The sequence below is a fragment of the Pleurodeles waltl genome, chromosome 7 (assembly GCF_031143425.1).
Source record: "Pleurodeles waltl isolate 20211129_DDA chromosome 7, aPleWal1.hap1.20221129, whole genome shotgun sequence".
Lineage (NCBI taxonomy): Eukaryota > Metazoa > Chordata > Amphibia > Caudata > Salamandridae > Pleurodeles > Pleurodeles waltl.
The window spans coordinates 86021671-86047795 of NC_090446.1; the positions used below are offsets into that span (position 1 = coordinate 86021671).

General features: G+C 47.9%; 1 protein-coding gene across 4 annotated transcripts in view; it reads left to right on the forward strand.

The window, feature by feature from the left end:
* The window catches only part of ZNF384 (zinc finger protein 384), a 177065-nt gene that overhangs the window by 41364 nt on the left and 109576 nt on the right, over window positions 1-26125 (forward strand). For all 4 annotated transcript variants that reach the window (XM_069243084.1, XM_069243085.1, XM_069243086.1 and 1 more), the window contains 2 exons: window positions 13911-14166; window positions 15168-15459. In XM_069243084.1, coding sequence (XP_069099185.1) covers window positions 13911-14166; window positions 15168-15459 — 548 coding nt within the window. The remainder of the gene's footprint in view (window positions 1-13910; window positions 14167-15167; window positions 15460-26125) is intronic.

The window sequence follows — 26125 nt, forward strand, 5'->3', positions numbered from 1 at the left end:
CATAGTATGTGCAGTTTTTCCCTGCAAGGACAGCGAGTGTGAAAATGGGTACCATCCTGCTGTAACTCCATGAAAAGTTTGAGGCTGAGTGGATAGATGGTTGTTGTCCATGAAAGCAGTTGAAGACTGTTTGATTTCCATGTGTTCAGCAGATGCTGACGTTTCTGTGCCCAGATACTAGTGAATCCTTGTTCCCAAACTCCATATTTTGCGATGTAGGTAATCCTAATCCAAGTCTTGAAAATTCATGCTTCCACGCACTGTCTTGTTCTCCTCTCCTTTTAGTGACCAAAACGTGAATGAAGGGAAAAACTTGTTCAGGACAGATTTTTTTTTTTTTTTAAAACATGGATTTGAAATATACATTGCACTCAGACAAGCATTCCATACTGTGGTAAATCATCTGATTGTGATTGATCATTCATATGCATTACATAATTGGATTTCTCTCGACTAGTTCACTCAGACACACCGCTGAAAACTGTATCTACTTTTTTGTCTCCCTGGAAATTTCACTATATCTGTTTTCCTAACATTTTATTCTTGCCATGCAGTTATTTCAGGACTGGACCAATGCCAGAATTCTGTTTTAGCGTTCCTTCTGTTCCTCTTGTTTGTTTCATTTACACATTTTTTAATGCGCATCTCAAATCACTCTTTTCTTCTACGGACTTCCCCTTAATATTGTGTATCCTGCTGAAATAGGCTGGTAAAGCTGGAGCCATTAGCTCCACACAGCTGGTGCTCCTAAACTACTCCCCTCAGTCCCTCCTTCAGGGAGATTCTGGGACTGCAGGAACCCTCAGTTCTACACAGGAAGGCTGTCAGCAAAATGTCCTACATGGCTTCCAACTGGGGAATCCGGGGGTGGGAGAGAATGTTAGCAAGTTGCTGGTAGATGTTAAGACTGCTACGGAAAGGCGGGAGTTCTGCCTATATGTTTAAGAGTGGGAATCTTTTTATTCTGGTTGCAGTGAATGTCTGCAGGGGGTCTCGAGTGGGTATAGCTACAGTAGTTGTGTGTGCTGATAGGAATAGTTGTTGGATTTTTCAGTTGGAAATGATTAATGTGTAATGCACAATGGTGAATAGATGAGTGCAGTAGTGGCTGCAATAACTGTATGAAGAATGAGTCCTTTGTTCTTACAGTATCTGTTGCAGTTTGCGTTATTTGCAGTTTGTGTTATTTGCAGTAACTGCAGTTGTGTACCTTGAAGGGGATGGGTTTGCATCAATGTTTGTTAGTTGTAGTGGGTGTCAGTCTGTTGACTGAAGAAAATGAGGTTGTAGAGGATGTTGAAGCTCTTGTGATTTGTTTTGACAGATGTTTCAATGTGTTCCTTGGAGAAAAAATAGCTGTTGGTGATATGTGTACTTTCTTTCGTCTTCATGAGTTTGAAGTGGAAGGTGATGAGCCAGTGACTGCACCATTTAGAGTTTAATTTCATTCTTGTTTTGTTGTTTGGAGAAGGTGAGGCTGTTGTGGTTGGTGTTGCTTGATTAAGATGAGGTTGAAGTGAGTGTTTTGCGAGATTTAAAATGAAGCAGTCGGTTGCATATTGATGGCTTGCTTTGAATGAGGCTGCAGTATGTGTTGTAGGTTGCAGTAATGTTTGGTGTGTTACAAGTTAAGGATTGATTCTTCAGCAAGTACTAGTTTGTTGAATCTAGTAGATATTTTCTTCTTTGAATGTTGTTACCTAGTGGAGCAGGCTGGTGTATAGTGTTATTTCTCCACCATCTCAGTACAGAATCCTAAAAGAAGGTATTGTCAGTTGGATACTGTAAGGAAATGCCTCCTTGGCATGGTTGCCCCCTGACTTTTTGCCTTGGCTGATGCTATGTTTACAATTGAAAGTGTGCTGAGGCCTGCTAACCAGGCCCCAGCACCAGTGTTCTTTCCCTAACCTGTACTTTTGTATCCACAATTGGCAGACCCTGGCATCCAGATAAGTCCCTTGTAACTGGTACTTCTAGTACCAAGGGCCCTGATGCCAAGGAAGGTCTCTAAGGGCTGCAGCATGTCTTATGCCACCCTGGAGACCCCTCACTCAGCACAGACACACTGCTTGCCAGCTTGTGTGTGCTAGTGAGGACAAAACGAGTAAGTCGACATGGCACTCCCCTCAGGGTGCCATGCCAGCCTCTCACTGCCTATGCAGTATAGGTAAGACACCCCTCTAGCAGGCCTTACAGCCCTAAGGCAGGGTGCACTATACCATAGGTGAGGGTACCAGTGCATGAGCATGGTACCCCTACAGTGTCTAAACAAAACCTTAGACATTGTAAGTGCAGGGTAGCCATAAGAGTATATGGTCTGGGAGTCTGTCAAACACGAACTCCACAGCACCATAATGGCTACACTGAAAACTGGGAAGTTTGGTATCAAACTTCTCAGCACAATAAATGCACACTGATGCCAGTGTACATTTTATTGTAAAATACACCACAGAGGGCACCTTAGAGGTGCCCCCTGAAACTTAACCGACTATCTGTGTAGGCTGACTAGTTTTAGCAGCCTGCCACAAACCGAGACATGTTGCTGGCCCCATGGGGAGAGTGCCTTTGTCACTCTGAGGCCAGTAACAAAGCCTGCACTGGGTGGAGATGCTAACACCTCTCCCAGGCAGGAATTGTCACACCTGGCGGTGAGCCTCAAAGGCTCACCTCCTTTGTGCCAACCCAGCAGGACACTCCAGCTAGTGGAGTTGCCCGCCCCCTCCGGCCAGGCCCCACTTTTGGCGGCAAGGCCGGAGAAAATAATGAGAATAACAAGGAGGAGTCACTGGCCAGTCAGGACAGCCCCTAAGGTGTCCTGAGCTGAGGTAACTCTAACTTTTAGAAATCCTCCATCTTGCAGATGGAGGATTCCCCCAATAGGATTAGGGATGTGACCCCCTCCCCTTGGGAGGAGGCACAAAGAGGGTGTACCCACCCTCAGGGCTAGTGGCCATTGGCTACTAACCCCCCAGACCTAAACACGCCCTTAAATTTAGTATTTAAGGGCTACCCTGAACCCTAGAAAATTAGATTCCTGCAACTACAAGAAGAAGGATTGCCTAGCTGAAAACCCCTGCAGCGGAAGACCAGAAGACGACAACTGCCTTGGCTCCAGAAACTCACCGGCCTGTCTCCTGCCTTCCAAAGATCCTGCTCCAGCGACGCCTTCCAAAGGGACCAGCGACCTCGACATCCTCTGAGGACTGCCCCTGCTTCGAAAAGACAAGAAACTCCCGAGGACAGCGGACCTGCTCCAAGAAAAGCTGCAACTTTGTTTCCAGCAGCTTTAAAGAACCCTGCAAGCTCCCCGCAAGAAGCGTGAGACTTGCAACACTGCACCCGGCGACCCCGACTCGGCTGGTGGAGATCCGACACCTCAGGAGGGACCCCAGGACTACTCTGATACTGTGAGTACCAAAACCTGTCCCCCCTGAGCCCCCACAGCGCCGCCTGCAGAGGGAATCCCGAGGCTTCCCCTGACCGCGACTCTTTGAACCTAAAGTCCCGACGCCTGGGAGAGATCCTGCACCCGCAGCCCCCAGGACCTGAAGGACCGGACTTTCACTGGAGAAGTGACCCCCAGGAGTCCCTCTCCCTTGCCCAAGTGGAGGTTTCCCCGAGGAACCCCCCCCTTGCCTGCCTGCAGCGCTGAAGAGATCCCGAGATCTCTCATAGACTAACATTGCGAACCCGACGCCTGTTTCGACACTGCACCCGGCCGCCCCCGCGCTGCTGAGGGTGAAATTTCTGTGTGGACTTGTGTCCCCCCCGGTGCCCTACAAAACCCCCCTGGTCTGCCCTCCGAAGACGCGGGTACTTACCTGCAAGCAGACCGGAACCGGGGCACCCCCTTCTCTCCATTCTAGCCTATGTGTTTTGGGCACCACTTTGAACTCTGCACCTGACCGGCCCTGAGCTGCTGGTGTGGTGACTTTGGGGTTGCTCTGAACCCCCAACGGTGGGCTACCTTGGACCAAGAACTAAGCCCTGTAAGTGTCTTACTTACCTGGTTAACCTAACAAATACTTACCTCCCCTAGGAACTGTGAAAATTGCACTAAGTGTCTACTTTTAAAACAGCTATTTGTGAATAACTTGAAAAGTATACATGCAATTTTGATGATTTGAAGTTCCTAAAGTACTTACCTGCAATACCTTTCGAATGAGATATTACATGTAGAATTTGAACCTGTGGTTCTTAAAATAAACTAAGAAAAGATATTTTTCTATAACAAAACCTATTGGCTGGATTTGTCTCTGAGTGTGTGTACCTCATTTATTGTCTATGTGTATGTACAACAAATGCTTAACACTACTCCTTGGATAAGCCTACTGCTCGACCACACTACCACAAAATAGAGCATTAGTATTATCTATTTTTACCACTATTTTACCTCTAAGGGGAACCCTTGGACTCTGTGCATGCTATTCCTTACTTTGAAATAGCACATACAGAGCCAACTTCCTACATTGGTGGATCAGCGGTGGGGTACAAGACTTTGCATTTGCTGGACTACTCAGCCAATACCTGATCACACGACAAATTCCAAAATTGTCATTAGAAATTGATTTTTGCAATTTGAAAAGTTTTCTAAATTCTTAAAAGACCTGCTAGGGCCTTGTGTTAGATCCTGTTTAGCATTTCTTTTAGAGTTTAAAAGTTTGTTAAAAGTTTGAATTAGATTCTAGAATCAGTTTTAGTTTCTTAAAAAGTATTCCAACTTTTAGAAGCATAATGTCTAGCACAGATGTGAATGTGGTGGAACTCGACACCACACCTTACCTCCATCTACAGATGAGAGAGCTAAGGTCACTCTGTAAACTAAAGAAAATAACAATGGGCCCCAAACCTACCAAAATACAGCTCCAGGAGCTTTTGGCAGAGTTTGAAAAGGCCAACCCCTCTGAGGGTGGCAACTCAGAGGAAGAGGATAGTGACTTGGAGGACAATTCCCCCCTACCAGTCCTATCTAGGGAGAACAGGGTCCCTCAAACCCTGACTCCTAAAATAATAGTCAGAGATGCTGGTTCCCTCACAGGAGAGACCAACACCTCTGAAATCACTGAGGATAGCCCCAGTGAAGAGGACATCCAGTTAGCCAGGATGGCCAAAAGATTGGCTTTGGAAAGACAGATCCTAGCCATAGAGAGGGAAAGACAAGAGATGGGCCTAGGACCCATCAATGGTGGCAGCAACATAAATAGGGTCAGAGATTCTCCTGACATGTTGAAAATCCCCAAAGGGATTGTAACTAAATATGAAGATGGTGATGACATCACCAAATGGTTCACAGCTTTTGAGAGGGCTTGTGTAACCAGAAAAGTGAACAGATCTCACTGGGGTGCTCTCCTTTGGGAAATGTTCACAGGAAAGTGTAGGGATAGACTCCTCACACTCTCTGGACAAGATGCAGAATCTTATGACCTCATGAAGGGTACCCTGATTGAGGGCTTTGGATTCTCCACTGAGGAGTACAGGATTAGGTTCAGGGGGGCTCAAAAATCCTCGAGCCAGACCTGGGTTGACTTTGTTGACTACTCAGTGAAAACACTAGATGGTTGGATTCAAGGCAGTGGTGTAAGTAATTATGATGGGCTGTACAATTTATTTGTGAAAGAACACCTGTTAAGTAATTGTTTCAATGATAAACTGCATCAGCATCTGGTAGACCTAGGACCAATTTCTCCCCAAGAATTGGGAAAGAAGGCGGACCATTGGGTCAAGACAAGGGTGTCCAAGACTTCAACAGGGGGTGACCAAAAGAAAGGGGTCACAAAGACTCCCCAGCAGAAGGGTGATGAGACAACCAAAACTAAAAATAGTAAAGAGCCTTCTACAGGCCCCCAAAAACCTGCACAGGAGGGTGGGCCCAGAGCCTCTTCACAAAACAATGGGTACAAGGGTAAAAACTTTGATCCCAAAAAGGCCTGGTGTCATAGCTGTAAACAGCATGGACACCAAACTGGAGACAAGGCCTGTCCCAAGAAAGGTTCCACTCCAAACTCCCATCCAGGTAACACTGGTATGGCTAGTCTCCAAGTGGGATCAACAGTGTGCCCAGAGCAAATCAGGATTCACACTGAAGCTACTCTAGTTTCTGAGGGTGGGGTGGATTTAGCCACACTAGCTGTCTGGCCGCCTAACATGCAAAAATACAGACAACAACTCTTAATTAATGGGACTAGAATAGAGGGCCTGAGGGATACAGGTGCCAGTGTCACCATGGTGACAGAGAAACTGGTTTCCCCTGGCCAATACCTGACTGGAAAAACTTACACAGTCACCAACGCTGACAATCAGAGAAAAGTACATCCCATGGCAATGGTTACTTTAGAATGGGGAGGGGTCAATGGCCTGAAACAGGTGGTGGTCTCCTCAAATATCCCAGTGGACTGTCTGCTTGGAAATGACCTGGAGTCCTCAGCATGGGCTGAGGTAGAGCTAAAAACCCATGCAGCAATGCTGGGTATCCCTGAACTGGTGTGTGTGAAAACAAGAGCACAATGCAAGGCACAGGGTGAAAAAGTAGAGCTGGAGTCTGGAAAAATGGCCCAGCCTACCAAGAGAACAGGAAAGTCAGTTGGGAAACCAACTGCAACACAGCAAAAGAAAGGGAACCTCTCTTCTCAGGAAGAAGTTCTGCCCTCTGAGGGAACTGAGCCTTTGGAGCTTGAACCTTATCAGGTTGAGCTCTTAGGCCCAGGGGGACCCTCAAGGGAAGAGCTGTGTAAGGGACAAGAAACCTGTCCCTCTCTTGAAGGCCTTAGGCAGCAAGCTGCTGAAGAGTCCAAAGGCAAGAAAAATGGAACACATAGGGTCTATTGGGAAGATGGGCTCCTGTACACTGAGGCCAGAGACCCCAAACCTGGTGCCACTAGGAGAGTGGTAGTGCCTCAACTGTTCAGAGAGTTCATCCTAACATTGGCCCATGACATTCCCCTTGCTGGACATTTGGGACAAACCAAGACGTGGGAGAGGTTAGTCAACCACTTCTACTGGCCCAATATGTCCAACATGGTTAAGGAGTTTTGCCTCTCCTGCCCCACCTGTCAAGCCAGTGGTAAGACAGGTGGGCATCCAAAGGCCCCCCTCATTCCACTTCCAGTGGTGGGGGTGCCCTTTGAAAGAGTGGGTGTGGACATAGTTGGTCCACTGGAACCTCCCACAGCCTCAGGAAATATGTATATCCTGGTAGTAGTGGATCATGCTACCAGGTATCCTGAAGCTATTCCCCTTAGGTCGACTACTGCCCCTGCAGTAGCCAAGGCCCTCATTGGTATCTTTACCAGAGTGGGTTTCCCTAAGGAGGTGGTGTCTGACAGAGGTACCAACTTCATGTCAGCATACCTAAAGCACATGTGGAATGAGTGTGGAGTGACTTATAAATTCACTACACCATACCATCCACAAACTAATGGCTTGGTTGAGAGATTCAACAAGACATTAAAAGGCATGATCATGGGGCTCCCAGAAAAGCTCAAAAGGAGATGGGATGTCCTCTTGCCATGTCTGCTTTTCGCTTACAGAGAGGTGCCACAGAAGGGAGTAGGATTCTCACCCTTTGAACTTCTGTTTGGTCATCCTGTAAGGGGACCACTTGCCCTTGTTAAAGAAGGCTGGGAGAGACCTCTCCACGAGCCTAAACAGGACATAGTGGACTATGTACTTGGCCTTCGCTCTAGAATGGCAGAGTACATGGAAAAGGCAACCAAAAACCTTGAGGCCAGCCAACAGCTCCAGAAGTTTTGGTATGACCAAAAGGCTGCACTGGTTGAGTTCCAACCAGGGCAGAAAGTCTGGGTTCTGGAGCCTGTGGCTCCCAGGGCACTCCAGGACAAATGGAGTGGCCCTTACCCAGTACTAGAAAGGAAGAGTCAGGTCACCTACTTGGTGGACCTGGGCACAAGCAGGAGCCCCAAGAGGGTGATCCATGTAAACCGCCTTAAGCTCTTCCACGACAGGGCTGATGTCAATCTGTTGATGGTAACAGATGAGGATCAGGAGGCAGAGAGTGAACCTCTCCCTGATCTTCTGTCATCAGACCCAAAAGATGGTACAGTAGATGGAGTGATCTACTCAGACACCCTCTCTGGCCAACAGCAAGCTGATTGTAGGAGAGTCCTACAACAGTTTCCTGAGCTTTTCTCCCTAACCCCTGGTCAGACACCCCTGTGTACCCATGATGTGGACACAGGAGACAGCATGCCTGTCAAAAACAAAATCTTCAGACAGTCTGACCATGTTAAGGAAAGCATCAAGGTGGAAGTCCACAAGATGCTGGAATTGGGAGTAATTGAGCGCTCTGACAGCCCCTGGGCCAGCCCAGTGGTCTTAGTCCCCAAACCTCACACCAAAGATGGAAAGAAAGAGATGAGGTTTTGTGTGGACTACAGAGGGCTCAATTCTGTCACCAAGACAGATGCCCATCCAATTCCAAGAGCTGATGAGCTCATTGATAAATTAGGTGCTGCCAAATTTCTAAGTACCTTTGACTTGACAGCAGGGTACTGGCAAATAAAAATGGCACCTGGAGCAAAAGAAAAGACAGCATTCTCCACACCTGATGGGCATTATCAGTTTACTGTTATGCCCTTTGGTTTAAAGAATGCCCCTGCCACCTTCCAAAGGTTGGTGAATCAAGTCCTTGCTGGCTTGGAGTCCTTTAGCACAGCTTATCTTGATGATATTGCTGTCTTTAGCTCCACCTGGCAGGATCACCTGGTCCACCTGAGGAAGGTTTTGAAGGCTCTGCAATCTGCAGGCCTCTCTATCAAGGCATCCAAATGCCAGATAGGGCAGGGAACTGTGGTTTACTTGGGCCACCTTGTAGGTGGAGGCCAAGTTCAGCCACTCCAACCCAAGATCCAGACCATTCTGGACTGGGTAGCTCCAAAAACCCAGACTCAAGTCAGGGCATTCCTTGGCTTGACTGGGTACTACAGGAGGTTTGTGAAGGGATATGGATCCATTGTGACAGCCCTCACTGAGCTCACCTCCAAGAAAATGCCCAAGAAAGTGAACTGGACTGTGGACTGCCAACAGGCCTTTGACACCCTGAAACAAGCAATGTGCTCAGCACCAGTTCTCAAAGCTCCAGATTATTCTAAGCAGTTCATTGTGCAGACTGATGCCTCTGAACATGGGATAGGGGCAGTTTTGTCCCAAACAAATGATGATGGCCTTGACCAGCCTGTTGCTTTCATTAGCAGGAGGTTACTCCCCAGGGAGCAGCGTTGGAGTGCCATTGAGAGGGAGGCCTTTGCTGTGGTTTGGTCCCTGAAGAAGCTGAGACCATACCTCTTTGGGACTCACTTCCTAGTTCAAACTGACCACAGACCTCTCAAATGGCTGATGCAAATGAAAGGTGAAAATCCTAAACTGTTGAGGTGGTCCATCTCCCTACAGGGAATGGACTTTATAGTGGAACACAGACCTGGGACTGCCCATGCCAATGCAGATGGCCTTTCCAGGTTCTTCCACTTAGAAAATGAAGACTCTCTTGGGAAAGGTTAGTCTCATCCTCTTTCGTTTGGGGGGGGGTTGTGTAAGGAAATGCCTCCTTGGCATGGTTGCCCCCTGACTTTTTGCCTTGGCTGATGCTATGTTTACAATTGAAAGTGTGCTGAGGCCTGCTAACCAGGCCCCAGCACCAGTGTTCTTTCCCTAACCTGTACTTTTGTATCCACAATTGGCAGACCCTGGCATCCAGATAAGTCCCTTGTAACTGGTACTTCTAGTACCAAGGGCCCTGATGCCAAGGAAGGTCTCTAAGGGCTGCAGCATGTCTTATGCCACCCTGGAGACCCCTCACTCAGCACAGACACACTGCTTGCCAGCTTGTGTGTGCTAGTGAGGACAAAACGAGTAAGTCGACATGGCACTCCCCTCAGGGTGCCATGCCAGCCTCTCACTGCCTATGCAGTATAGGTAAGACACCCCTCTAGCAGGCCTTACAGCCCTAAGGCAGGGTGCACTATACCATAGGTGAGGGTACCAGTGCATGAGCATGGTACCCCTACAGTGTCTAAACAAAACCTTAGACATTGTAAGTGCAGGGTAGCCATAAGAGTATATGGTCTGGGAGTCTGTCAAACACGAACTCCACAGCACCATAATGGCTACACTGAAAACTGGGAAGTTTGGTATCAAACTTCTCAGCACAATAAATGCACACTGATGCCAGTGTACATTTTATTGTAAAATACACCACAGAGGGCACCTTAGAGGTGCCCCCTGAAACTTAACCGACTATCTGTGTAGGCTGACTAGTTTTAGCAGCCTGCCACAAACCGAGACATGTTGCTGGCCCCATGGGGAGAGTGCCTTTGTCACTCTGAGGCCAGTAACAAAGCCTGCACTGGGTGGAGATGCTAACACCTCTCCCAGGCAGGAATTGTCACACCTGGCGGTGAGCCTCAAAGGCTCACCTCCTTTGTGCCAACCCAGCAGGACACTCCAGCTAGTGGAGTTGCCCGCCCCCTCCGGCCAGGCCCCACTTTTGGCGGCAAGGCCGGAGAAAATAATGAGAATAACAAGGAGGAGTCACTGGCCAGTCAGGACAGCCCCTAAGGTGTCCTGAGCTGAGGTAACTCTAACTTTTAGAAATCCTCCATCTTGCAGATGGAGGATTCCCCCAATAGGATTAGGGATGTGACCCCCTCCCCTTGGGAGGAGGCACAAAGAGGGTGTACCCACCCTCAGGGCTAGTGGCCATTGGCTACTAACCCCCCAGACCTAAACACGCCCTTAAATTTAGTATTTAAGGGCTACCCTGAACCCTAGAAAATTAGATTCCTGCAACTACAAGAAGAAGGATTGCCTAGCTGAAAACCCCTGCAGCGGAAGACCAGAAGACGACAACTGCCTTGGCTCCAGAAACTCACCGGCCTGTCTCCTGCCTTCCAAAGATCCTGCTCCAGCGACGCCTTCCAAAGGGACCAGCGACCTCGACATCCTCTGAGGACTGCCCCTGCTTCGAAAAGACAAGAAACTCCCGAGGACAGCGGACCTGCTCCAAGAAAAGCTGCAACTTTGTTTCCAGCAGCTTTAAAGAACCCTGCAAGCTCCCCGCAAGAAGCGTGAGACTTGCAACACTGCACCCGGCGACCCCGACTCGGCTGGTGGAGATCCGACACCTCAGGAGGGACCCCAGGACTACTCTGATACTGTGAGTACCAAAACCTGTCCCCCCTGAGCCCCCACAGCGCCGCCTGCAGAGGGAATCCCGAGGCTTCCCCTGACCGCGACTCTTTGAACCTAAAGTCCCGACGCCTGGGAGAGATCCTGCACCCGCAGCCCCCAGGACCTGAAGGACCGGACTTTCACTGGAGAAGTGACCCCCAGGAGTCCCTCTCCCTTGCCCAAGTGGAGGTTTCCCCGAGGAACCCCCCCCTTGCCTGCCTGCAGCGCTGAAGAGATCCCGAGATCTCTCATAGACTAACATTGCGAACCCGACGCCTGTTTCGACACTGCACCCGGCCGCCCCCGCGCTGCTGAGGGTGAAATTTCTGTGTGGACTTGTGTCCCCCCCGGTGCCCTACAAAACCCCCCTGGTCTGCCCTCCGAAGACGCGGGTACTTACCTGCAAGCAGACCGGAACCGGGGCACCCCCTTCTCTCCATTCTAGCCTATGTGTTTTGGGCACCACTTTGAACTCTGCACCTGACCGGCCCTGAGCTGCTGGTGTGGTGACTTTGGGGTTGCTCTGAACCCCCAACGGTGGGCTACCTTGGACCAAGAACTAAGCCCTGTAAGTGTCTTACTTACCTGGTTAACCTAACAAATACTTACCTCCCCTAGGAACTGTGAAAATTGCACTAAGTGTCTACTTTTAAAACAGCTATTTGTGAATAACTTGAAAAGTATACATGCAATTTTGATGATTTGAAGTTCCTAAAGTACTTACCTGCAATACCTTTCGAATGAGATATTACATGTAGAATTTGAACCTGTGGTTCTTAAAATAAACTAAGAAAAGATATTTTTCTATAACAAAACCTATTGGCTGGATTTGTCTCTGAGTGTGTGTTCCTCATTTATTGTCTATGTGTATGTACAACAAATGCTTAACACTACTCCTTGGATAAGCCTACTGCTCGACCACACTACCACAAAATAGAGCATTAGTATTATCTATTTTTACCACTATTTTACCTCTAAGGGGAACCCTTGGACTCTGTGCATGCTATTCCTTACTTTGAAATAGCACATACAGAGCCAACTTCCTACAGATACATATTAGATCTTTATGGGTTTGGGCAATGGACGGTTATAAATTGTATCAAAAAGTACTACTTTTTTCTTTAGTTGTAGAAACAGAAAATAATAGTGGCTGAATAGCAATCTGGAAATGGGAGGGGAGAGGGAGGGTTGTAGCAGGTTAAAAACATAGCAGCTGCCTATGGCTAAATGTGCATATACAAAAACTCTCTTTAGTTCTGGGTTTTGAAGCAGAAATTTTCTTGTGACATCATTCACATAATGGACCAAGAGTGTAGTGCCCCAGGACTGTAGTTGTCTTGTCACAGAAGACATCCACTAGAAGGTTTATATTTTACTTAATAGCAACCAAATTAAAATATAAAACAATGTCTTAAAAATATGATTGACATGCATCAAAGGAAAAACGTAAAGTAGTGCATAGTAGTGAGACTTGTCACAAACAAAGTAAGATAATGTGGTAGTTCCTGTCAAGTGCTCCTATTATATTTAGATTTTTGGGGGTGTTGGTGTTTCTTAAAGCTGAGCGATGGAATAATTTGTAGTTTTGTGTGCTCAAACTAGCAGACACCTACCACTCTGCGAGAAGCAAATTAATTCTTAGTTTAGAACTGTACCTAAACTATTGTACGTCTACCCAAGTCTTCTCTGTAGACAAATCCTCTGTGCATTAGTTTGTTGCTAGGAACACTCGCTGACCAAATATTTTTCCCTTTCAGGCCAGTCACCAGAAAATAAGTACATTTCAGTCACTAAGACTCCATTCCTTTCCATGGTCAGTCTTCCGAAGTCTAGTAAATCAGGTCCTTTTGGTGGATTATTTTGACTCTTTTGTGATTTACTGACTGTCTCTGATGCCTAGTGAGCGTCCCATATCCTTCTGTCCATGTTTTCTTTTAAACATAGAAGGAAAGTGAATCTTTGTGGTTACACACATTTCTTTAGAGACAAGCGGTTTCTAATTCTTCTAAAGAGATAAATGTATACCCCCCCCTTAATGTGTTGAGTGTGGCAGCACACTGTGTGACAAGTGAGTGGGAATGGAAATTCTGTCTTCAACATGCATTTTCTGTTCATATCAGTAAAATAAAGAAATTACACTGGTTCATTTGATGCTTTAGTGTTTCACCTCTGAGTTTAAAAATAAAGTAGTAGGAGAGAAACTGAAGAAAATGCACCATATTCAGTGATCTCCTGACTCACAAGCATAGCCCTGATCACTGATAAACCGCCATAGGGAACTGCAGAAATTGTCAAATCCCAGGATTATTATAGTCTATCTCCAGTCTAGCCAGGCGGTGTCTCTTGTGATTCCCTGACCATGAGGTATTTGGAATAGTATCCCAACTACATATTAGCAGTCACCAATATACCCTGTATGCTCTAAAGCAAGTTCACATCTTTAATCTGGATTTGTCCAATATTGTTCAATTTATAAAGCATCTAAGTGCTCACAATCTACCTTACAAGATGAGTTCATCATAACAGAATGTATACAAGCAAAAATGTGCTAAAAATAATTTGGAAATGTAAGTCTCTTACGCTGATGATCTGGTTGCAGGGTGTTTCCCTGGTATGAGTGACAATTTGTGCTACAGGACAGTGAGAATTTGTTATGTCTGTACTGTTGTGGATCTAACACTTTCCTTCTTGCTGCTCACCATCTTTTAAATCTCTTTTTGTCTCCTCAGATCGAGAACTCTATGTTCCTCAACAAGGTGAAGGATCAACTCATGCAGGAGAAAGGCTGTGGCTTGGGGTCATCCCATTACCCCACCCTCCTCACTGTGCCAACCTGTGTCTCTCTGCCCACCTCTGTGTCTCTCCCAGCAGGCATCACCATGGAAACTCAGGATAGCAAAGAGCATCTGACCCCACACAGTCAGGCCTCTGTGACCCAGAACATCACAGTGGTGCCTGTGCAGTCCGCAGGCCTCATGACAGCAGGTGAGTTTGAGATAAACTATCTATTAACTCATTGGCAGCTCTTTGCATGCTCACTTTATCACTTGCATCTTTTTCAGCCATTCGTTAGTTTGTGAAGTCCTCCCTGACACTATTGTGCATTTGGCAGGCAATGCTGTGTTTGAACTCTTCCATCCACAGCAAGCATATCAAATTGTAGGAGACTGGATGAGTACAAAGAAAAATCAGTGATCTTTAAATGAGACTGAAGAAGCCCAGAGCAGTGGAGATAGATTTTAATTTTAGCACACTTACAAAATCGTATTGTTACTTGTAGTATTTTATTGAGAAATCTGTTGCCCAGTCAGTTGTTGCTTCTCAACAGCCTGGATATTAGAATGTTTTGAATGGCAGGCATCATAATAATTCAGAAGCACTCTTGTTGTCTAGAGCAGCTGTGTGCCCTGAACCGGACATCATGGCTTAAGCCTAGATAAAGGTCTCCATCTTTTGCCTGTGCCTTGTGTTGCATGAATGGATCATAGCTGAGCTCTGATCACACTTCGACAGTTAATAGCTCAGCTTTTCTGCCGAGTGGGCAATGGTTAAATCAAACTCTAGCCCTTTTTACCACCCTTTGCTGGGGCTCCCGACGTGGGATGTAATAGTGAAATGACTGTCTTATTCTGACAAACTGGTTTTTGTTGTCAGTTTACTGCAAGACTAATTCCTCCTTCCAACCATGCTGCCCAGGGCTTTTTGAAGGCAGCACCTTCACCTTATGTGTCTTGTCAGAAATGCGTGCAATCTGCATTTTGCTGGTAATGTTTAGTGGTAAGGCATTGTACTACCAGGCTTTCTGCAGCCAGGCTCTTAGTCAGCAGAACGTAGATTGGGGTCCCCAACTGTAGTCGGAGGCCATTGAATAATTTATTGTAGATCCTGAACATTAATTAGAAGTTACAAACATGCAATAAAGACTTCTGTAACCCAGTTTCAAACATCTGAAACCTACAGTACTGACCAGTATGTGTCCTCTTCAGCTGGCCTGGTTATCACCTCCTCGTCAGGCTCCATGATCACCACTTCTTCTGGAGGGCACACCTTCCCGATCTCTGCCCCGCCTGCTATGATCATCTCGGCACTTCAGAGCTCCCAGGCCCTGCAGGTCGTGCCCGACCTCTCCAAGCTGAAAGATGGCAGCGGGCTTCCCAAAACTAGCCGAGGTCGCAAGAAGAAGCGGCTACAGGACCCTACGCTGAATGACCTCAATGACCCCTATGACCTTTCGAACGAGGATGATGATGAGCACCACAAGGACGGAAAAACATACAGGTACACAGCGTTGGGAGGGGGTACCTTCATATTTTTTCTTACTCCTTTGTTATTCAGCCTGTCTTTGCCTTCAGATTTCCTACCCGATTCATCTTCCTTTCAATGCGTTCTACATTCCAGCTCTCTTTATTATCCTTTCTTTGTCCTTTATTTCTGTCATGACTAGCAAGACAGTTTTAGAGGTCTTTCGGGTATTTTGGGATAGCCACTTGTGCCACTAAACAGGCAACCAGTAGAGGTTTCTGTGAGCAACAAACCAGGTCTTTCTTTTCGGCCTAACATTGTTCTGGGCTCTATGTAGGTGCTAAATAGAGCTATTAGAATTATATATAGCGTTTAGCAACTAGAGGTGATGGGGAGATCTGCCTAGCAAATACATAAGTGAGTGGAGTTGGGTGATTTTGGACAAAGTTCTTATCTACTGCATGTTGTTGTTTGAACACAGACCTTTTTTGCGTAAACAAAAAAGATGAGCTAACACTATTAGACTTTGTTGTCGTAGCCTACAGTCTAGATAAGTAAGATGCCTATTGGTGTGAGCATAGTTAGGAAATTTGGTTGCTGGCATATCGATGGTCCATAATGTCTTTTTGTTGGGAATTGGGAGAAGGATCTCACATTACAGGGAGCCTTGGTGTGTCAGATCTCTGACAAGACGTATGGGACCTTGTGTGTTGCTGGTACCTTTCAGTAGGATGCAGTTTGCTATCCAGTTCTTAATTTCTGATAGGCAGTTTCTGGCATGGGTTCGAAAAAACACCCTTCTCCGCAGCCACATTAATAAAATGTTCTGTTTTCCTCCTAAGTTGTGTGTGCTGATAGGAATAGTTGTTGGATTTTTCAGTGGGAAATGATTAATGTGTAATGCACAAGGGTGAATAGACGAGTGCAGTAGTGGCTGCAGTAACTGTATGAAGAATTGGAGTAGTTCTTACAGTATCTGTTGCAGTTTGTGTTATTGGCAGTAACTGCAGTTGTGTACCTTGAAGAGGATGGGTTTGCATCGATTTTTGTTAGTTGTAGTGTGTAAGGAAATGCCTCCTTGGCATGGTTGCCCCCTGACTTTTTGCCTTTGCTGATGCTATGTTTACAATTGAAAGTGTGCTGAGGCCTGCTAACCAGGCCCCAGCACCAGTGTTCTTTCCCTAACCTGTACTTTTGTATCCACAATTGGCAGACCCTGGCATCCAGATAAGTCCCTTGTAACTGGTACTTCTAGTACCAAGGGCCCTGATGCCAAGGAAGGTCTCTAAGGGCTGCAGCATGTCTTATGCCACCCTGGAGACCCCTCACTCAGCACAGACACCCTGCTTGCCAGCTTGTGTGTGCTAGTGAGGACAAAACGAGTAAGTCGACATGGCACTCCCCTCAGGGTGCCATGCCAGCCTCTCACTGCCTATGCAGTATAGGTAAGACACCCCTCTAGCAGGCCTTACAGCCCTAAGGCAGGGTGCACTATACCATAGGTGAGGGTACCAGTGCATGAGCATGGTACCCCTGCAGTGTCTAAACAAAACCTTAGACATTGTAAGTGCAGGGTAGCCATAAGAGTATATGGTCTGGGAGTTTGTCAAACACGAACTCCACAGCACCATAATGGCTACACTGAAAACTGGGAAGTTTGGTATCAAACTTCTCAGCACAATAAATGCACACTGATGCCAGTGTACATTTTATTGTAAAATACACCCCAGAGGGCACCTTAGAGGTGCCCCCTGAAACTTAACCGACTATCTGTGTAGGCTGACTAGTTTTAGCAGCCTGCCACAAACCGAGACATGTTGCTGGCCCCATGGGGAGAGTGCCTTTGTCACTCTGAGGCCAGTAACAAAGCCTGCACTGGGTGGAGATGCTAACACCTCCCCCAGGCAGGAATTGTCACACCTGGCGGTGAGCCTCAAAGGCTCACCTCCTTTGTGCCAACCCAGCAGGACACTCCAGCTAGTGGAGTTGCCCGCCCCCTCCGGCCAGGCCCCACTTTTGGCGGCAAGGCCGGAGAAAATAATGAGAAACAAGGAGGAGTCACTGGCCAGTCAGGACAGCCCCTAAGGTGTCCTGAGCTGAAGTGACTCTAACTTTTAGAAATCCTCCATCTTGCAGATGGAGGATTCCCCCAATAGGGTTAGGATTGTGACCCCCTCCCCTTGGGAGGAGGCACAAAGAGGGTGTACCCACCCTCAGGGCTAGTAGCCATTGGCTACTAACCCCCCAGACCTAAACACGCCCTTAAATTTAGTATTTAAGGGCTACCCTGAACCCTAGAAAATTAGATTCCTGCAACTACAAGAAGAAGGACTGCCTAGCTGAAAACCCCTGCAGAGGAAGACCAGAAGACGACAACTGCCTTGGCTCCAGAAACTCACCGGCCTGTCTCCTGCCTTCCAAAGATCCTGCTCCAGCGACGCCTTCCAAAGGGACCAGCGACCTCGACATCCTCTGAGGACTGCCCCTGCTTCGAAAAGACCAGAAACTCCCGAGGACAGCGGACCTGCTCCAAGAAAAGCTGCAACTTTGTTTCCAGCAGCTTTAAAGAACCCTGCAAGCTCCCCGCAAGAAGCGTGAGACTTGCAACACTGCACCCGGCGACCCCGACTCGGCTGGTGGCGATCCAACACCTCAGGAGGGACCCCAGGACTACTCTGATACTGTGAGTACCAAAACCTGTCCCCCCTGAGCCCCCACAGCGCCGCCTGCAGAGGGAATCCCGAGGCTTCCCCTGACCGCGACTCTTTGAACCTAACGTCCCGACGCCTGGGAGAGACCCTGCACCCGCAGCCCCCAGGACCTGAAGGACCGGACTTTCACTGGAGAAGTGACCCCCAGGAGTCCCTCTCCCTTACCCAAGTGGAGGTTTCCCCGAGGAATCCCCCCCTTGCCTGCCTGCAGCGCTGAAGAGATCCCGAGATCTCTCATAGACTAACATTGCGAACCCGACGCCTGTTCCTACACTGCACCCGGCCGCCCCCGCGCTGCTGAGGGTGAAATTTCTGTGTGGACTTGTGTCCCCCCCCGGTGCCCTACAAAACCCCCCTGGTCTGCCCTCCGAAGACGCGGGTACTTACCTGCAAGCAGACCGGAACCGGGGCACCCCCTTCTCTCCATTCTAGCCTATGTGTTTTGGGCACCACTTTGAACTCTGCACCTGACCGGCCCTGAGCTGCTGGTGTGGTGACTTTGGGGTTGCTCTGAACCCCCAACGGTGGGCTACCTTGGACCAAGAACTAAGCCCTGTAAGTGTCTTACTTACCTGGTTAACCTAACAAATACTTACCTCCCCTAGGAACTGTGAAAATTGCACTAAGTGTCCACTTTTAAAACAGCTATTTGTGAATAACTTGAAAAGTATACATGCAATTTTGATGATTTGAAGTTCCTAAAGTACTTACCTGCAATACCTTTCGAATGAGATATTACATGTAGAATTTGAACCTGTGGTTCTTAAAATAAACTAAGAAAAGATATTTTTCTATACAAAAACCTATTGGCTGGATTTGTCTCTGAGTGTGTGTACCTCATTTATTGTCTATGTGTATGTACAACAAATGCTTAACACTACTCCTTGGATAAGCCTACTGCTCGACCACACTACCACAAAATAGAGCATTAGTATTATCTCTTTTTGCCACTATCTTACCTCTAAGGGGAACCCTTGGACTCTGTGCATGCTATTCCTTACTTTGAAATAGCACATACAGAGCCAACTTCCTACATTGGTGGATCAGCGGTGGGATACAAGACTTTGCATTTGCTGGACTACTCAGCCAATACCTGATCACACGACAAATTCCAAAATTGTCATTAGAAATTCATTTTTGCAATTTGAAAGTTTTCTAAATTCTTAAAAGTCCTGCTAGGGCCTTGTGTGTTAAGTCCCTGTTTAGCATTGTCTTTTTAGAGTTTAAAAGTTTGTTAAAAGTTTGAATTAGATTCTAGAAACAGTTTTAGATTCTTAAAGTATTCCAACTCTTAGCAGAATAATGTCTGATACAGAGATGCAGGTGGTGGAACTCGACACCACACCTTACCTCCATCTTAAGATGAGGGAGCTAAGGTCTCTCTGTAATATCAAAAAAATAACCATTGGCTCCAGACCTACCAAAATTCAGCTCCAGGAGCTGTTGGCAGAGTTTGAAAAAGCCAACCCCTCTGATGATGACATCACAGAGGAAGAAATTAGTGACTTGGAGGCCAATGTCCCTCCTCCAGTCCTAAATAGGGAGAACAGGACCCCTCAAGTCCTGTCTCCAACTGTGTTAGTCAGAAATAGTGAGTCCCTCACAGGAGGGTCCCACATTTCTGAAATCACTGAGGATGCTCTCAGTGAAGATGACCTCCTGTTAGCCAGGATGGCCAAAAGATTGGCTTTAGAGAGACAGCTCCTAGCCATAGAAAGGGAAAGACAAGAGATGGGCCTAGGACCCATCAATGGTGGAAGCAATATAAATAGGGTCAGAGATTCTCCTGACATGTTAAAAATCCCCAAAGGGATTGTGACAAAATTTGAAGATGGTGATGACATCACCAAGTGGTTCACAGCTTTTGAGAGGGCTTGTGTAACCAGAAAAGTGAACAGATCTCACTGGGGTGCTCTCCTTTGGGAAATGTTCACTGGAAAGTGTAGGGATAGACTCCTCACACTCTCTGGAAAAGATGCAGAATCTTATGACCTCATGAAGGGTACCCTGATTGAGGGCTTTGGATTCTCCACTGAGGAGTACAGGATTAGGTTCAGGGGGGCTCAAAAATCCTCGAGCCAGAACTGGGTTGACTTTGTTGACTACTCAGTGAAAACACTAGATGGTTGGATTCAAGGCAGTGGTGTAAGTAATTATGATGGGCTGTACAATTTATTTGTGAAAGAACACCTGTTAAGTAATTGTTTCAATGATAAACTGCATCAGCATCTGGTAGACCTAGGACCAATTTCTCCCCAAGAATTGGGAAAGAAGGCGGACCACTGGGTCAAGACAAGGGTGTCCAAGACTTCAACAGGGGGTGACCAAAAGAAAGGGGTCACAAAGACTCCCCAGGGGAAGGGTGATGAGACAACCAAAACTAAAAATAGTAAAGAGTCTTCTACAGGCCCCCAAAAACCTGCACAGGAGGGTGGGCCCAGAGCCTCTTCACAAAACAATGGGTACAAGGGTAAAAACTTTGATCCCAAAAAGGCCTGGTGTCATAGCTGTAAACAGCATGGACACCAAACTGGAGACAAGGCCTGTCCCAAGAAAGGTTCCACTTCAAACTCCCATCCAGGTAACACTGGTATGGCTAGTCTCCAAGTGGGATCAACAGTGTGCCCAGAGCAAATCAGGGTCCACACTGAAGCTATTCTAGTTTCTGAGGGTGGGGTGGATTTAGCCACACTAGCTGTCTGGCCGCCTAACATGCAAAAATACAGACAGCAACTCTTAATTAATGGGACTAGAATAGAGGGCCTGAGGGATACAGGTGCCAGTGTCACCATGGTGACAGAGAAACTGGTTTCCCCTGGCCAATACCTGACTGGGAAAACTTACACAGTCACCAACGCTGACAATCAGAGAAAAGTACATCCCATGGCAATGGTTACTTTAGAATGGGGAGGGGTCAATTGCCTGAAACAGGTGGTGGTCTCCTCAAATATCCCAGTGGACTGTCTGCTTGGAAATGACCTGGAGTCCTCAGCATGGGCTGAGGTAGAACTAAAAACCCATGCAGCAATGCTGGGTATCCCTGAACTGGTGTGTGTGAAAACAACAGCACAATGCAAGGCACAGGGTGAACAAGTAGAGCTGGAGTCTGGAAGAATGGCCCAGCCTACCAAGAGAACAGGAAAGTCAGTTGGGAAACCAACTACAACACAGCAAAAGAAAGGGAACCTCTCTTCTCAGGAAGAAGTTCTGCCCTCTGAGGGAACTGAGCCTTTGGAGCTTGAACCGTATCAGGTTGAGCTCTTAGGCCCAGGGGGACCCTCAAGGGAGGAGCTGTGTAAGGGACAAGAAACCTGTCCCTCTCTTGAAGGCCTTAGGCAGCAAGCTGCTGAAGAGTCCAAAGGCAAGAAAAATGGAACGCATAGGGTCTATTGGGAAGATGGACTCCTGTACACTGAGGCCAGAGACCCCAAACCTGGTGCCACTAGGAGAGTGGTAGTGCCTCAGCTGTTCAGGAAGTTCATCCTAACATTGGCCCATGACATTCCCCTTGCTGGACATTTGGGACAAACCAAGACGTGGGAGAGGTTAGTCAACCACTTCTACTGGCCCAATATGTCCAACATGGTTAAGGAGTTTTGCCTCTCCTGCCCCACCTGTCAAGCCAGTGGTAAGACAGGTGGACATCCAAAGGCCCCCCTCATTCCACTTCCAGTGGTGGGGGTTCCCTTTGAAAGAGTGGGTGTGGACATAGTTGGTCCACTAGAACCTCCCACAGCCTCAGGAAATATGTATATCCTGGTAGTAGTGGATCATGCTACCAGGTATCCTGAAGCTATTCCCCTTAGGTCGACTACTGCCCCTGCAGTAGCCAAGGCCCTCATTGGTATCTTTACCAGAGTGGGTTTCCCTAAGGAGGTGGTGTCTGACAGAGGTACCAACTTCATGTCAGCATACCTAAAGCACATGTGGAATGAGTGTGGAGTGACTTATAAATTCACTACACCATACCATCCACAAACTAATGGCTTGGTTGAGAGATTCAACAAGACATTAAAAGGCATGATCATGGGGCTCCCAGAAAAACTCAAAAGGAGATGGGATGTCCTCTTGCCATGTCTGCTTTTCGCTTACAGAGAGGTGCCACAGAAGGGAGTAGGATTCTCACCCTTTGAACTTCTGTTTGGTCATCCTGTAAGGGGACCACTTGCCCTTGTTAAAGAAGGCTGGGAGAGACCTCTCCATGAGCCTAAACAGGACATAGTGGACTATGTACTTGGCCTTCGCTCTAGAATGGCAGAGTACATGGAAAAGGCAACCAAAAACCTTGAGGCCAGCCAACAGCTCCAGAAGTTTTGGTATGACCAAAAGGCTGCACTGGTTGAGTTCCAACCAGGGCAGAAAGTCTGGGTTCTGGAGCCTGTGGCTCCCAGGGCACTCCAGGACAAATGGAGTGGCCCTTACCCAGTACTAGAAAGGAAGAGTCAGGTCACCTACCTGGTGGACCTGGGCACAAGCAGGAGCCCCAAGAGGGTGATCCATGTGAACCGCCTTAAGCTCTTCCATGACAGGGCTGATGTGAATCTGTTGATGGTAACAGATGAGGATCAGGAGGCAGAGAGTGAACCTCTCCCTGATCTTCTGTCATCAGACCCAAAAGATGGCACAGTAGATGGAGTGATCTACTCAGACACCCTCTCTGGCCAACAGCAAGCTGATTGTAGGAGAGTCCTACAACAGTTTCCTGAACTCTTCTCCTTAACCCCTGGTCAGACACACCTGTGTACCCATGATGTGGACACAGGAGACAGCATGCCTGTCAAGAACAAAATCTTTAGACAATCTGACCATGTTAAAGAAAGCATCAAGGTGGAAGTCCACAAGATGCTGGAATTGGGAGTAATTGAGCGCTCTGACAGCCCCTGGGCTAGCCCAGTGGTCTTAGTCCCCAAACCTCACACCAAAGATGGAAAGAAAGAGATGAGGTTTTGTGTGGACTACAGAGGGCTCAATTCTGTCACCAAGACAGATGCCCATCCAATTCCAAGAGCTGATGAGCTCATTGATAAATTAGGTGCTGCCAAATTTCTAAGTACCTTTGACTTGACAGCAGGGTACTGGCAAATAAAAATGGCACCTGGAGCAAAAGAAAAGACAGCATTCTCCACACCTGATGGGCATTATCAGTTTACTGTTATGCCCTTTGGTTTAAAGAATGCCCCTGCCACCTTCCAAAGGTTGGTGAATCAAGTCCTTGCTGGCTTGGAGTCCTTTAGCACAGCTTATCTTGATGATATTGCTGTCTTTAGCTCCACCTGGCAGGATCACCTGGTCCACCTGAAGAAGGTTTTGAAGGCTCTGCAATCTGCAGGCCTCTCTATCAAGGCATCCAAATGCCAGATAGGGCAGGGAACTGTGGTTTACTTGGGCCACCTTGTAGGTGGAGGCCAAGTTCAGCCACTCCAACCCAAGATCCAGACTATTCTGGACTGGGTAGCTCCAAAAACCCAGACTCAAGTCAGGGCATTCCTTGGCTTGACTGGGTATTACAGGAGGTTTGTGAAGGGATATGGATCCATTGTGACAGCCCTCACTGAACTCACCTCCAAGAAAATGCCCAAGAAAGTAAACTGGACTGTGGAATGCCAACAGGCCTTTGACACCCTGAAACAGGCAATGTGCTCAGCACCAGTTCTAAAAGCTCCAGATTATTCTAAGCAGTTCATTGTGCAGACTGATGCCTCTGAACATGGGATAGGGGCAGTTTTGTCCCAAACAAATGATGATGGCCTTGACCAGCCTGTTGCTTTCATTAGCAGGAGGTTACTCCCCAGGGAGCAGCGTTGGAGTGCCATTGAGAGGGAGGCCTTTGCTGTGGTTTGGTCCCTGAAGAAGCTGAGACCATACCTCTTTGGGACTCACTTCCTAGTTCAAACTGACCACAGACCTCTCAAATGGCTGATGCAAATGAAAGGTGAAAATCCTAAACTGTTGAGGTGGTCCATCTCCCTACAGGGAATGGACTTTATAGTGGAACACAGACCTGGGACTGCCCATGCCAATGCAGATGGCCTTTCCAGGTTCTTCCACTTAGAAAATGAAGACTCTCTTGGGAAAGGTTAGTCTCATCCTCTTTCGTTTGGGGGGGGGTTGTGTAAGGAAATGCCTCCTTGGCATGGTTGCCCCCTGACTTTTTCCCTTTGCTGATGCTATGTTTACAATTGAAAGTGTGCTGAGGCCTGCTAACCAGGCCCCAGCACCAGTGTTCTTTCCCTAACCTGTACTTTTGTATCCACAATTGGCAGACCCTGGCATCCAGATAAGTCCCTTGTAACTGGTACTTCTAGTACCAAGGGCCCTGATGCCAAGGAAGGTCTCTAAGGGCTGCAGCATGTCTTATGCCACCCTGGAGACCCCTCACTCAGCACAGACACCCTGCTTGCCAGCTTGTGTGTGCTAGTGAGGACAAAACGAGTAAGTCGACATGGCACTCCCCTCAGGGTGCCATGCCAGCCTCTCACTGCCTATGCAGTATAGGTAAGACACCCCTCTAGCAGGCCTTACAGCCCTAAGGCAGGGTGCACTATACCATAGGTGAGGGTACCAGTGCATGAGAATGGTACCCCTGCAGTGTCTAAACAAAACCTTAGACATTGTAAGTGCAGGGTAGCCATAAGAGTATATGGTCTGGGAGTTTGTCAAACACGAACTCCACAGCACCATAATGGCTACACTGAAAACTGGGAAGTTTGGTATCAAACTTCTCAGCACAATAAATGCACACTGATGCCAGTGTACATTTTATTGTAAAATACACCCCAGAGGGCACCTTAGAGGTGCCCCCTGAAACTTAACCGACTATCTGTGTAGGCTGACTAGTTTTAGCAGCCTGCCACAAACCGAGACATGTTGCTGGCCCCATGGGGAGAGTGCCTTTGTCACTCTGAGGCCAGTAACAAAGCCTGCACTGGGTGGAGATGCTAACACCTCCCCCAGGCAGGAATTGTCACACCTGGCGGTGAGCCTCAAAGGCTCACCTCCTTTGTGCCAACCCAGCAGGACACTCCAGCTAGTGGAGTTGCCCGCCCCCTCCGGCCAGGCCCCACTTTTGGCGGCAAGGCCGGAGAAAATTATGAGAAAAACAAGGAGGAGTCACTGGCCAGTCAGGACAGCCCCTAAGGTGTCCTGAGCTGAAGTGACTCTAACTTTTAGAAATCCTCCATCTTGCAGATGGAGGATTCCCCCAATAGGGTTAGGATTGTGACCCCCTCCCCTTGGGAGGAGGCACAAAGAGGGTGTACCCACCCTCAGGGCTAGTAGCCATTGGCTACTAACCCCCCAGACCTAAACACGCCCTTAAATTTAGTATTTAAGGGCTACCCTGAACCCTAGAAAATTAGATTCCTGCAACTACAAGAAGAAGGACTGCCTAGCTGAAAACCCCTGCAGAGGAAGACCAGAAGACGACAACTGCCTTGGCTCCAGAAACTCACCGGCCTGTCTCCTGCCTTCCAAAGATCCTGCTCCAGCGACGCCTTCCAAAGGGACCAGCGACCTCGACATCCTCTGAGGACTGCCCCTGCTTCGAAAAGACCAGAAACTCCAGAGGACAGCGGACCTGCTCCAAGAAAAGCTGCAACTTTGTTTCCAGCAGCTTTAAAGAACCCTGCAAGCTCCCCGCAAGAAGCGTGAGACTTGCAACACTGCACCCGGCGACCCCGACTCGGCTGGTGGCGATCCAACACCTCAGGAGGGACCCCAGGACTACTCTGATACTGTGAGTACCAAAACCTGTCCCCCCTGAGCCCCCACAGCGCCGCCTGCAGAGGGAATCCCGAGGCTTCCCCTGACCGCGACTCTTTGAACCTAACGTCCCGACGCCTGGGAGAGACCCTGCACCCGCAGCCCCCAGGACCTGAAGGACCGGACTTTCACTGGAGAAGTGACCCCCAGGAGTCCCTCTCCCTTACCCAAGTGGAGGTTTCCCCGAGGAATCCCCCCCTTGCCTGCCTGCAGCGCTGAAGAGATCCCGA